The sequence below is a fragment of the Lucilia cuprina genome, chromosome 3 (genome assembly GCF_022045245.1).
Source record: "Lucilia cuprina isolate Lc7/37 chromosome 3, ASM2204524v1, whole genome shotgun sequence".
Classification (NCBI taxonomy): Eukaryota; Metazoa; Arthropoda; class Insecta; order Diptera; family Calliphoridae; genus Lucilia; species Lucilia cuprina.
Window position 1 is genome coordinate 17153828 of NC_060951.1, and position 15043 is coordinate 17168870.

Below are 15043 nucleotides of genomic sequence, written 5' to 3' on the forward strand. Positions count from 1 at the left end.
GTATATTTCTTTTGATCCAGTTGTTTGTGTGTTTCAACAGTGTAAGATCAGTGTAAGCTAAAAACAAAACAAAAATCATAAATTTGCAATATTTAAAAATAATTTATTCGTACCCTACTCCCCAAATATACAATATTGAATCTTTTTTTCTGAGTTGATTGATAGGTTCCCAAAAGTAGCACAAGCACTCCAAAAATTAAATATAACCTTAATAAGTTTTATAGGGTCTTTAATGCCTTTATCAAATTCCATAAGAATCGGTCTATATTATAAACAAGCGTCCATAATAACTTGCTTAAAATCATGTGATCAAATTTTTCATAATCAAGTTTATCTCTATATATGTAAATCCTCTTTCAGAAAATTAATTTATTCCTAATAAATTATTAAAACATATTAGTATTATGATACATTCGAAAAAATGATTTGTTTTAAAACATTCTTCATTTTACATTTTTATTTTATTGTATATTTTCAATTTTAATGATTTTTTTTTCAAAAAAATATTTTTGGAAGAATTTAGGCTTTTTAGCATGTAGTCACTTCATTGTAGTGACACCAAATTTTTAACAAAACAACGCTTTTTTAAAAATGTTTCACAATTATTACACAATTTAATTTAATTTACAGTGTAAATTATAAATTACAATAAACATATGCAAAAAATTTTTTGTGAGAATTTCTCAAAATTTCACAAAACATCTCAAATAAATTTTTGCAGTTCTCTAGAAAATTAAACTTTAAAGTTCTTTAATTATAAAAAGTGCAAAATAGAAGAAAAATGCCGAAAATGCACTTTTAATGCTAAAAATTTCTAGCAAAAGACGAAAAAGTGCTAAAATGCATCTAGCACTTTTTTCTAAAAAATAAGTGCAGCCGACGGAAAAAAGTGCTAAATTTCACTTTTAATGCCGTTATGGCAACACTGCCTCTGATGTTTTTGAGTACAATATTAAACTTCGCAGTGTTGCCATACAAAATAACAGAAAATATCACTGTTTGTTATCAAAACAATACATGTTTTATAAAAAAGAAGAAGACAATTGTAAATGTAATATTAAAATTAATGAAAACTTAAATTTAAAACATACAAATGTATTGTGAAGTAGTAATTTATACTAATTGATAAATCAAACATTTTAATGTTTATTTTAATAAAAACTGTATTATTTTTTTCCATCAGCTGTTACAATTTTGAATTTCTTCTCAAGTTTAAACGACCTCCATTGGGCGCATAAACTAGCAAACAATATCAGCTGATTGAGTATTAAAAAACAACTTTCAAAGATTAATTTAATTTACATTCGTAATTCAGCTCTGGGTGGAGGAAGACCGTCGTGCGTCGTTGCCATTATCGCTTAAGGGTAATCAGGCCGTTCTTTTTGCTCTGCCTTCGAGAGTTTTACGTTTCAAACAGCATTGGCTAATGTGTGACGTCAGATAACTGTACCAAGTTACAGGTGCATATTTGGCCATGTGCAATCGTGTTAACTTAACCTAAGTTTTTAATTTTAATTGGAACATATGAGCTAGTTTTTTTCTAGCTAGAATTGGTGATGGCGTTGTATAATTTTAATTACTGGCCAAATAAATCTTTGTTTTCGGAAACTAAGTAACTTAAAGAACAAACAAACAATCTACACACAGAAAAAGATTGGTTGGAAATCGTTCACAGTTTTAATTAATGTTGTTCACTGTCGGTTTAAAGGAAAAGGAGAATTTATTCTCTATAAAATAACAAATTGATAGAAATTAATTAATAATATAAATCAAAGTACATTTTAATAAAATAATTACTATTTTGACAGAAAAATAATAGTGTTGGTAAATGCGCTAAAATTAAAGAAGATATTTATTATGGACAAAGAAGATATTTATTATGGACAAAATGAAATTCACTATTGGACTATTTTATCTGCATCACAAACATCCCCGCCCCGTGAATGGACACCATAATGTCCAATTCACCAACATTCTCCACATCTAATACGGCCAGTTTTGAAACGAGACGATGCAACAGGCCGTTGGCAGTATTTACTTCGGTCTTGCTAATCCATCTTTCCCAACAAAAAATTTGTGAATGCGTCCCTTCTCCATTTTGATCAAGATTGATCCGTTTCACAAATAAGAACCAAAAATCCGGTTGCCAAGGGCTTTGTAGGTCGACACCACTTTGTACTACGAGTTAATTCGGGGAGATACTCCCAAGGTTTTCACAAACATTTTTTTTAATTTTGCAGAAAACAGTGGAGTTTTATTAAGGTGCAAAATTTTGAATTAAAGGGTCCCGGAGTCTGCGTTGAATTGGAACATCCCAATAAAAATGATTCGGAGTCAACGGTTCTGTTTCATCTGGCGTGACTGGCAAATGTGCGAGTGGTCTAAAGTTTACTATGTTTTCACATTCAACTAATAGGGTGTATAACGTTCCTGGACGTTCAGGCCTTTTTTCACAGACTGCACAAGTCTTTCCCAAGAACTACCAGCACTAGGGTCAGAGCGGGTGTTGAACTTCCATTTAATGCCAAGAGGTTTTAAATCAGCGTCTATTTTTTGTGATTAATAAAATTTTATTTACAACCAAGCTCCTTCGTGTTAAACACGTGAAATTTGCGAATTGTGTTTAGTATTGTAAGTATATTATTTTTATATTATATATATTTTTTAGAAACTGTAATTTTATCTTTAATCATAAATGCGTTTTTCATTTGAGAAAAAAGTTCGTGTTCACCGAACTTTGAAAACCGAACAAAGTTTGGGTTCGGCATTCCCAAAATATTTTCAATGTTAGATGTCATATTAATATTATTCACGGTAAGGTTACCAAAGTACGAGTTTATTTCCTTTGAATTGGATATTATTTTATACATTTAAAAACCTGCTGCTTTATGTGTTTTTATAGCGTCTTTAACCACTTTTAGAGCTTCATTAACGGACGGAAAGCAATCTGCATAAACGTCTACGTAGTGGCGTTTAATTACGGCTTCTACGGCCCTTGTTGGTGAAAATTTATTTTTAGGTAGCTGCTTATTATTTCAAATTAGAAAGGACGCATAACAATTCATTGTAAACCATGTTGGCAATTTTCCTTACTCCCTCGAGCCATTGACAGAAATCGAACAATTCAACAGCCCTATAGAGTTCAATGCATTTTTCAGCCCATTGCATCTGTTTTGTTGGTGGCAGCTTTGAAACTAATTCACTAAGCAAAGGTGGGTTTCTGAGGTGATGTTTGCCATAGGTTGTTTGTAAAAAACGTACTATATTACTGACTTTTGTATAAAATTGTATTAATAAATCCAGTTTTCCCTCAGGAACATAATGAATTGTGTTTACTTTGTCAATTTGGCTTCTTATTAATTGTTCGGAACGACAATATGTCTCACTTAGTATATTTATTATAATTCTACGGTTTCATTGGCCGGACCATGTAAAGCTTCACGAATGCGGATTATATTTTGTAGAGGGCTATATTCGAACTCGGGGGTTGTTTCATTAAAATCTTCAATGAATGTTGGCCATTCTTTTGTCAAACCGCTAATCAATGAAAGGGGATACAACTTTTAAGCTTTTACGGTCGCAGAAACTTGGCTGTGGGAAGAAACATTAGTAAAGGACTGTTTAATTTCTTGTTGGAGTGATCAAATTATTTAAATTATTGTTTACCGAATTTATCTGTCTCATCATTTCTTTTTGTATGTCAGCTAGAAACTCAGCACGTCAAGCTCTGGAGTTCGTTGTTGAGATGACTTATTTCCAGTTGTAACAACATGAGTCGTTGGCTGTTGTTGACTAGATGTCGATGCAGACCCTCTAGATATATTTTGCACTCCGGGGATCCATAACATAACGACTTATGTCGAATTTCATCTACAGTGTCTCTCATAAGTATTTTGTATGCAAAATTAATAAATAAATTTGTTAAATTCACTAGACAGTCCTTAACTTTGACATTACGCTTTTTAAACTTTAAAAATTCACATTTACTTAAATTAATTTAGCTTTATTTAAAAAAAGTTCATAAAATTACCTCACAAAAGAATTTTTTCTGTATTTCATATTTGACTATATTATACGAAACACAAAACTTAGAATCGAATAATTTTTTGCTAAAAATTGTTTTAAGGGGTAACTATCAACCGAATCGATATAATTTTGGATCATTTGGTCCACAATTTTGGGGTATTTGTACCATCTTTTTATGTAATATAATTAAAATGGCGGTTTTTGGCAATATTTGTATTTTTTGTTCTCCTTTTTCCCAGAGATAAAACCAAAATTTGTTATTGGGATTTAATATACCCCTTGGGGCATCTAAAAATAATATTTTTTATTACAATAATCTGTATTTAAACGTTCCAAGATATATTATTGGAATCATTTTTCTATCGCTAGTTCAATTTACTGGAACTCAAGTCCATTTTTATAATACTAGGGTCAAAAATTTTCGGGAAAACATGTCTTCTATATATTGTTTTAGATATCATCTGTTATACATTTTAAGTTTTCAATATATTGAGGAAGTTTATAACTCCAAAGCATTCCTCGAAGAAACGCCATTCAATATAGTGGAATCATTCTTTTTATAATCAATGGCCTCTAGGCTGAATGTCACCATATCATTATGGTCTAACTCAAAAATATTCATATCTGTTTAAATATTATCTACTATGATCAAAATAAGCCCAAAATTTTTTACATACAGTGTTGTTGTAATGGGAAACATAATCGTGAATGTTATGAGTAGTAATAACTAAAATATACTGTATGGGATGACGTTTTGTTAAGGCTTGTTTTGGAGTTGTACACCGCTACGATGTCTTGAAATTTAAAATATATTAATGCTAATATCTACAATTATATATACTAGCCAACTTTGTCGGAAAATATCGATCCTAGTGGTACGAAAAGGGACTTAAGATCCAGATAATTCAATTAGAAACAGAAGAACGATACCAAAAATATATCATGGAATGTTTAAAAACAAATCCTTATAACAAAGATTATTAATTTTAGATACCTGAAGGAATCTATTAAATCCCAATATTAAATTTGGGTTTTATCTCTGGAAAAAGAGAAAAAAAATGGCAAATATGGTCAAAAATCGTAATTTGTGATATTATATGAAATGATGGTACAAATACTCCAAAATTGTAGACCAAATGGTCCAAAAATATATCCATTCGGTTGATAGTTACACCTTAAAACAATTTTTAGCAAAAAAAAAACATTCGATAATAAGTTTTATGTTTCGTATAATATAGTCAAATATGAAATACTGAAAAACACGAAACATATATTAAACCAGGTTTAACCAAAAAATGAAGATTATCTTTATCAGAAAAACTCGCCCTAATTAGTCCTTAAACGGTGTGTAATTTTCTGTATTTTAACTAAGAATGTTTTTAATTTTTTAGATTAATAAAATTATAGTAAAAACCTAGAAAATAGTTTCCTGGATAACAGCAAACGGTTCATTTTTACTTTGCCAGAATGTTTCTTTTTAAAACTTATAAAAAAATGTAATGCGAAAATTCAATTAGAAAGACTTCAACATAAAATGTATTTGTAACTAACCAAATAATAGTATGTACTTTGTTTAAATTAATAATAAAAACCCGTAATAATTAAAAGCAAATTGTTAGTAACTAAACAAATTAAATGTTTAAATAATAAATAAAATGAAAACATTAAAACTATAAATATAGAATGAAACTAATGAATGAATAAAATGAACAAACATGAATGAATATTTTGCAAAATAACAATTCTTAATTGACTTAAGAGGGAGACAATTTCACGATCAATATTTGCCAGTAACTCATCTTGATTATCATTTGCACTGGCCAGAGCGAAAATATCATCATGATTTATATACATGCCACGAGGCGGGTTGCGTTTATGACGTTCAGCATTACGGTCACGAGATCTTTTGCAAAAATATGGACCCGAATTGGGACGTTTATTGCCAGTGCGTCTGGTAAAAGTTATTGCATCATTAAAATAAGACAAATAAACAAACAAAAATCTAATGAAAAACAAAACAAAAAAGATGTATACCTCCAATGATGATGGCAACTGGAACATAGTTTACCATGTGGCGAATTATTCAATATATTACAGGCAACACCACAATTTGAACAATAGCCAGCGGCACTGGTAGAAGTAGAGGAGTTGGAATTCATAGACGTAGAATTATTTGTATTGACTTGATTTTGTATGCCATTCGAATTTAAAGAATGCATTTGGGATTTATTGGCAATATTATTTGAAATGTGATTCGAATTGTTTTCAATGCCAACAACACCACCTTCACCACTGTGCCCACCAACCATATTGTAATGGGCGGCATCGCTACTTTGATCAATTAAATTTCCTGCTTGTAATGTTGACAAGGTTTGCTCCTAAATGTGTTTTTGTATTTGTATCAGTTGTTGTTGTTGGTGCAGGTTAGGCATATGCGGAAAAGAAAAAGAAAACATACATAAGATTTTATTTAACTTTTTTTTTTAATGGAAATTTTATAATTCGAAATTTGAACTACAAATTAAAACAAACAAAATAGAACAACTAAAAGAACAATAAAAATCTTATGATTACTTAAATTCTTTGATTTGTTTTGAATAAAACTTCTTCGTTTGGATGGGAGGGGGTTTTTAAACAAAAATGAGGTTGGTGGTAGAAAGACAACGAAGAAGTTGAAGAGAAGAGAAAGTTTGATCAAACAAAATTTGTGTATTTTTTCTTAAAAAAAAAAAAACAAAGTGAAATTTCTTTTAAGAAATTTATTATGCCAACAACAACTGATTTTATAAAATATTATTATTTTTCTTTTTTTGTTACATGTTGCAGGTCTTGTCTTTCATGTTTCAAAATCTCCTAATTTCAAGTTATTTTTCTTACGTTTTTTTTCTTTGTAATTTTCAAGTAAAATTGTATTTTGCAAGACTAAATTAAAGAAACAACAGAGAATAGTTAAATGTTGATGATGAAAATAATATAAAACACAACCCAACTTAGATGAAAAAATAAAACGATGAATGTGGTATTAATGAAGTAATGCATGAAAACATTAGTCGAAAAGTCTAAAAGTCGTCTTTTAATTAAATGAAGAAAGTCGAAAAGTCGACTTTTAACTAAATGAAAAAAGTTGAAAAGTCGACTTTTAACTAAATGAAAAGAGTCGAAAAGTCGTCTTTTCTTTTCAACTATAGAACCCTACTCCGAATAACTGTTTCCAAGTTATTCGTTGTTTGCATTAATATTGTGCTTTCCTTTTTCTTATCTCATTGAGGTTTTTAAAAATAAACTGGTGGAGACCATATAATATTTTGGATTTATAATTTGTTTGGGGGGAATTTGATTTTTACTATACTCGCCAACAAACTTTGAGAGTCAAAAAAGAAATATAGATGTAAACCAAAAAATATGTAAATACTTTCCTAAATACGTTAAGTTTTCTGAATTAGTAAGATCTGTAACATAAAACGTTATATTTAAAATATTGCTGTATTGAGCTTTTAATGTATTTGTGAACGTATAGGAATGTAGGTTTCTATTTAAAATTAATGTAAAAATAATTGCATCTGCTACGAAATAAACAATTTTTCAAATAAATATGAAACAATACGGTTATATTTATTGGTTGCTTACATTGATAGTTTCGGTCACAATAACCGAACCGAATTGCTTTTTTAATAAGAAGTTATAATACTCACTCGATGACTTCAATAGATATTTTGCTTGTAACAACTTACCTGTGTTATAAAAAAATAATTTAAAAAACAATATTCGGTAATTGCAAACAATTTATGTGGTAGTTGTTGTAACCTACTAAATTCGATTGGAAACGAATGTTCACCTAAAAATTGGCCCTTACATTTTTTTTGACATTAAAAGTGTCGAAAAACATTAAAAAGAAGATCAAAATGACGCGTAATGTGTAATCTGAAGCTTATAAAGCGCGAACAATTTGAAAAGCACAAAACGCGTTGCGTTCCACCTTAACTCAGAAAATTTTACATAATTTTAAAGTTTTACCTTACAAATATTTCATATGAAATCTTCGACATAAAAATTAAAACATACAAAAATATACTTTTATTTAAAGAAATATCTGAGATATTAGGTACTTGTACAAAACAGTTTCCCCAAAAGCTTTTAGAAACATGAAACGAGCATTTCAAAGATGAATTAGTTATAATAATAATGCGAGAAGAATATAATTAATAATTATAATAATATATATTTTTTTTTTAATTGAAGGTTTTGTACTCAAATATTTTGAATTAAACTATTTTTATTTTGGAGTTAATTGAAAATGCGTGTAAGTCTTTATTTATGTTTAAATTATTTAAGTCAAATTAGTTGTATTCTATAGTAATACAATTTCACTTCCTAATAACTTCCAAAAAAAGTATCATTTTTTTCACGATCGGTCCATAACTTAGGTGCGGTCGGTCCCATGCAAGGTTCCCTTTAAAAAATCACTTAAACACAAATTACGTATTACTAAATTACGATATAGATATAAAATTTGATTGAAATATAGCTTTTATGTTCAGAAATTTTTTTAAAGATTTTTTTACGATCGGTCTATAATTGGTCTCCCATACTAGGTCCTGCCCCTTTTAATTGTAACAGATTTAAGCTGTTTTAATCTTGGGGTTTTTCTATTTAAGATATGAGAAAAAATATTTGTTTAACTAAAAAGTATTAATATAAAAGTAGCTGGTGGAGGGTATTGAAGATTCGATTCAGCCAAATATAGCACTCTAACTTGTTTTAAATTAATTCGTGTTTCTCGGACCTCACTCCAAAATATTTTTCTTTTTGATTTGTTTTAATTCTTAGACAAACCGCAAATAATAAATTAATAAAAAGATTGTGTGTATTACTTAAACATAGGATGTGCCTTCATTTAGTCAGGTATATGGAATAGATACTTTTTTAATTCACAACTGGTGTTAAAGATCCAGGTACTTTTTAAAGTATATAAGATGTGCACGAACCCACAACCGTCATAAAAATTAATAGATGCACGCAGTATGTTGGGAAACCCGTGTAACATGTTTAGTTTAGTGTTTGTTCTGATTGGTATTTCCCACGATTAAGATTAATGCATTATGTGCACATAAGTCTTTTTTGTATGATCGTTCGCACCTATAAACATAAATCTATCAAAACATTGCACATTTAAAATATATACTGTGGAAAATCCACAACGTAGATAAAGGTGTATTATCGTACTTAATCCTGTATAGATGTACTTACGAACATATGAATCTAAAAACAATATATTTAGCATTATTATATTTTCAGAAGTTTTTACACACACAATGCCCAATCGAGTGTTTTGAGGAGAACCTTTTTGGGAATTTAATGTAGGCACAAATTAACAGAATTTTAGAGAAATATTTTAGTAACATTTATTTTTTTAATAAATTGTACTAAGTATTGATTCCAATGTGTGTCACGGGACACTCTAACATCCAATTAAGAGCAAAAAAATACAAAATATTCGCTGTTATGTAATATGATGTTACCCAAAACATTTTATGTTTAGTGTTATCCATTCGCGGACTGGAGAGTTTTGAAGAAAGTATCGTATGGGAGACACGATTTTTATATCCACCATCAAAAAAGATTGGGGAGTATATTGATTTTGTCATTCCGTGTGTAACACATCGAAATATTGTTCACAGACCCCATAAAGTATACATATTCTGGGACCTCGTAAGATTCTAAGGCGATCTAGCTATGTCCGACCGTCTGTCCGTTGTTGGCGCTATAGCGTCCACAAAAAAAGAGATATTGAGATGAAATTTTCCTTGATCTGAAATGTTTGGTATTGGAACTGGGCAAAATCGGTCAACGATTTCACACAGCCCCCATACAAATGTATCCCCAGGAATATTATATAAAGAACTTCAAACATTCACAAATTCGTTGTTTATGAAGCAAATAGCACAGACATTCGCATAGGTCAGTTTTTTGACGTCTAAAATAAAATTCTGAATTACGGCGGACATAGGACCATAATTGGCCATACCCTCCATATAAGGTTCCCTTTAGAAAATGACTAAAAAGTTTATTACTTTTCAGTCATTCATTTTCTCCATAAAATAACTTTAACGCTCTTTACTGGCTTAAAAATACGACTATAGCGGTGAAATTTAACAGAAGTAAGTTTTATACTATCCAAAACCTCTCTACCAAATTTTATGTGGATCGGTCCATAATTAACCCTCCCCCCATATAAGGTTCCCTTTAGAAAATGACTTCAACGCTCATTATTGGCGTAAAAATACGAGTATAGAGAAGAAATTTGACATAAATAAGTATCTTAGGAGCCAAAATCGTTCTAGCAAATTTTATATGTATCAGTTCATAATTGACCCTACCCCCTATATAAGGTCCCCTCCATAAAATTACTTTAACGGTCATTATTGGCTTAAAAATAAGAGTACAGCGATAAATTTTACAGATGTAAATTTTATACAAGCCAAAATCACTCTACCAAATTTTATGTGGATCGGTCTATAATTGATCCTACCCCCCAAATAAGGCCCCCTTCAGAAAATTACTTTAAGGCCCATTACTGACTTAAAAATACGAGTATGTCAATGAAATTCGACTCAAGTAAGTTCCTTGCGAGCCAAAATCTCTTAATCAATTTTTTTAGTTAGTCTTATTTCGCATATAAGGGAACCTTAAGAAAATCGCTTTAATTGGCTGATAATACGAATACCCCAATGCTATTCGACATAAACTAAATATAAGTAGAACTATAAAATTTGAAATAAATAATAAATTTTCACTGTCCATTATTGGACCCCCATTAAGAAAACTATTTCAAATATTACCCTGATGTTCATATTAGTATCGATATATAATAATAAAATATTCAAAATATCAAAGTTTATTTATATGGCAGTGATTTGATGGTGGGTATATAAAATTCGGCATAGCCGAATATAACACTCTTACTTGTTCATGTTAAATTCAATATATTACCCAGATTCAAATAATCTTTGTATTGTTTTATAATGATTTCTAAAATATTTCTGGTTTATCGATGGCCGTTCTTAAGCTGGACCGCTTACAAAAAAGTCCTTTTTTAGTTAATTTATTATTGAATTTTACAGTATTTCTTAAACAATGTATTCTATATGTATCATTTGAAAGGTTTTTTGAAGTGTAGTGGTGCGCAAAATTGTGCATAAATTTTATTTTTATTTGTAAAAAACCTAATAATTTTAAATACTTTGGAATATGACAATTATGAGCAGACGGTTATTTATGATTAATACATCATTGGACGCTGCTTTAAATCCCCCTTTTAAACGATACCACATATTGGATATTTTGTTTCAAAACTAAAATTAAATGTATAGTCGGGTATAGCCGACCATATGATACCCTACACCAGTCAGTATGTTAAAAATGAGGATTGTTTAAAAAAAGCATTTGATTTGTTTTTTAACTTAATTCCGGAATATTTGTACTTATTTTTGACAAAAAAAAGAGATTTTTTACAAGAGGGAACAAAGGGGAGTAGGGGAATATATGGGCCTATCCTTATAAATATTGGTAGAGGAATCTACGTATACTTCAAAGTTACTTATGTAGAACTTAAAAGTGTTCTAGTAATTTTCTGAGGGGAGTTTGTATGGGGGCTAGGATCAAATTAGGCCTCATCATTACAAAAATCGGTAATGTCATTAAAAGATCTATAAAACTAAGTTTTGCAGACTTTTGTTGACATAAAATAATATTTAACTTAATTATGAGCCCAAAGGCCCTATTCGGTGGGTACGGCGAAATAATAAATCAATTTTATCCATTTTCAAAACTAAATAAACACAGAAAAATTATTTGCTAAATCCGCTTATTATGATCAAGGAGCTCCATTTCCCTAATCGAAATTAAATTATAAATTTAGATTATAAAAATGTAAATTTACATATATATAAATAGATAGATAGATAGATAGATAGATAGATAGATAGATAGATAGATAGATAGATAGATAGATAGATAGATAGATAGATAGATAGATAGATAGATAGATAGATAGGTCTTGGCACTGTCAGGTTCCGGTACCCGAAACATGACAGAACCAAAGAAGTTGCTAGTGGTGCAGATAAACCTGCATCACTGTGAAGCAGCTTCAGCCGATTTAGTAACCTTCCTCATCAATTCACAGACGGACGTGGCCCTTATTCAAGAACCTTGAATTAACAACAATAAGGTTCTTGGTTTAAGGGTCAAAGGTTACATCTTATTTGTCCCGTCTTCCGAGGACAAGGTAAGGACTTGTATCCTGGCAAAGAATGAATTAGGTTTTCTCATTTCTCATTCTTTTAGGAGCGGTGACATAATGTAATAAACAGAGAAGCCAAAGGTAGGCGTACGCTCACACTGACTTCGGTGTATATGCCGTACGAGACGACTGACCCACCCGGCACTGAGGTGCGTGAGCTGACGGCATATGCGAAAAGAAAAAGTGCGATCCTTGTGATGGGCTGTGATGCTAATGCTCATCATTGCCAATGGGGCAGCAAGGATATCAACAAAAGAGGTGAGTTAATGTTTGACTTTATAGCTGATAATAATCTCATCATCCGTAACAAGGGCGATACGCCGACGGGGAGGAACAAGGATAGATTTAACTTTAATTAACCGTTTAGAAGATCTCGTTAGGGATTGGAAGGTTGCAACGGACTGTTCTTTTTCGAACCATAGTCGCATTACCTTCACACTGGATTTAGTTTTGGCTAGGAATACACCTTTTAGGGATCCTAAGAAAAGAAATTGGGGAACCTTTAATGATAGGGTGGAGTCTGTATTGGCGATTTGTGCGATTTGTGCGATTTGTTGCCAACTGATTTAGAGGGGGTTGTGAACGAGTTCACAGACCTACTTAAGGGAAGCTATGAGCTAACTTGTCCGGTTACTTTCCCGGGCAAAAGAGAGCAACCTAAGTGGTGGACCAAGGAACTTAGACTTCAAGTCGGCGATACGCCGACGGGGAGGAACAAGGATAGATTTAACTTTAATTAACCGTTTAGAAGATCTCGTTAGGGATTGGAAGGTTGCAACGGACTGTTCATTTTCGGACCATAGTCGCATTACCTTCACACTGGATTTTGTTTTGGCTAGGAATACACCTTTTAGGGATCCTAGGAAAACAAATTGGGGAACCTTTAATGATAGGGTAGAGTCTGTATTGGCACAACGGGCCTTGTGCGATTTGTTGCCAACTGATTTAGAGGGGGTTGTGAACGAGTTCACAGACCTACTTAAGGGAAGCTATGAGCTATCTTGTCCGGTTACTTTCCCGGGCAAAAGAGAGCAACCTAAGTGGTGGACCAAGGAACTTAGACTTCAAAGGTCGACTGTTAGGAAATTGTTCAATAGGACCAAGCTTACAGGTCGAGCAATTGACTGGAACAACTATAAAATGTGTTTCAATAAGTATAAAGCTGATCTCAAAAGGGCTAAAAGGATTTCATGGTCCCAGTACTGTGAATCTATAGACAATGTCAACGAGTTATCAAGCTCTGTTAATGGAGACACATTTTCCGGGTTGTCTTGCAACTGAAGATGTGGTTGACGACCAACGGGACTTCGAGTCTGTGGCGCCAAGTAACACCTATAGTTGCATAGAGAAGATAGTCACCAGGAAAAAGCTAGTATGGGCGGTTAATTCATTCGACCCCTTCAAGTCACCAGGGCCGGATGGTATATTTCCAGCTCTACTAAAGAACTTGCCTCAGGACGCTATATCTCTTCTTCTGAAGATTTTTAAGAGATGCCTTGGTAGTAGGTATTTACCAAAGAGGTGGAGGGAGGTTAGGGTTATTTTCATACCCAAGGCCGGTAAGGTAAGCCACTCAAAGCCAAAGGATTTTAGACCTATCAGCCTGTCTTCTATTCTTTTGAAGACACTTGAGAGACTGATAGATCTACATCTAAGGAACAATATTGATACTCGCCTCATTAGTCGCGCTCAACATACCTACATTAAGGGTAAATCTGTTGAGAGTGCACTCCATGAGGTGGTAAGTTATGTGGAGCACGGCTTGAAGAATAGGTATTATACTTTGGCTGCGTTTTTGAACATTGAGGGAGCCTTCAATAATATAATGATTGAGGCTATTGAAGATTCGCTTATAGGGCTCGGAGTTCAGGACTTCCTGGTGAGTTGGATAATCTGTATGCTTAGCTGTAGAATTATTAACTCGACCCTCGGGGATCATTGCATTAGGAGAAGGGTTACCAGGGGGACACCACAGGGAGGTGTTTTATCTCCTCTTCTGTGGCTACTAGCGGTTAACGGTATCCTAAGGCTATTTGATTCTAAAGGTAGGAAGATAGTTGCCTATGCGGACGACGTGGTGATACTGGTCAAAGGAAAATTTCTATCCACGATCAGTGACATCATGGAGACTGCATTAGGTGAACTCTCGTTATGGACGAGAGATAAGGGACTGGGAGTTAATCCTTGTAAAACGGAACTGGTACTATTTACCAGAAGGTATAAGGTAGACAAATTCAGATTACCAAAGTTAGATGGCGTCGAATTAGGTTTATCTAGAGGAGCTAAGTATTTAGGGATCTTCCTTGATAGCAAGCTGTCATAGAAGGAAAACACTCAGGAAAGAATGAAAAAGGGTCTCAATGCCTACTACACATGCAAGAATTCCATAGGGAAGAATTGGGGTCTGCAACCAGATATGGTAAATTGGATGTATACATCGGTTGTCAGGCCTATTCTAACTTATGGTTGCATTGTCTGGTGGGAGACATTGAGAAAGGACAGTTACAGGAAGTTGCTCAATAAAGCTTAAAGGTGTGCCTCCATTGGCATTACTGGTGCCATTAGAAGTACTACGCAAGCGGCCTTGGACATCATTCTGAACCTGTTACCTATAGAACATTTTGTAGCGGGTGTGGCGGCTAGGAATCTACTAAGACTCTACGAGTCTTCGTTAGTGAAACCTTCGCGCGACAATGTTCTATAGGTAACAGGTTCAGA

At 32.4% G+C, this 15043-nt stretch overlaps 1 protein-coding gene across 1 annotated transcript; it reads right to left on the reverse strand.

Moving 5' to 3' along the window:
* Positions 1–5690: 5690 nt before the first annotated feature.
* On the reverse strand, positions 5691–6418 carry LOC124418961 (ABC transporter H family member 2-like). Its single transcript, XM_046947002.1, has 3 exons — positions 6061–6418; positions 5767–5977; positions 5691–5696 (listed from the first exon to the last, which is right to left on the reverse strand). The coding sequence occupies exons 1-3, from the start codon at positions 6333–6335 to the stop codon at positions 5691–5693; spliced, it is 492 nt and encodes a 163-aa protein (XP_046802958.1). The 5' UTR covers positions 6336–6418.
* Positions 6419–15043: the final 8625 nt, after the last annotated feature.

What these genes read in the sequence shown, in the direction of transcription:
- LOC124418961 (XM_046947002.1), bottom strand. Translation starts at nt 6,335, where the DNA reads ATGGTTGGTGGGCACAGTGGTGAAGGTGGTGTTGTTGGCATTGAAAAC. An exon ending in AGTTGCCATCATCATTGGAG is followed by an intron (nt 5,978 to 6,060) that starts GTATACATCTTT and finishes AACTTTTACCAG; the next exon opens with ACGCACTGGCAATAAACGTC.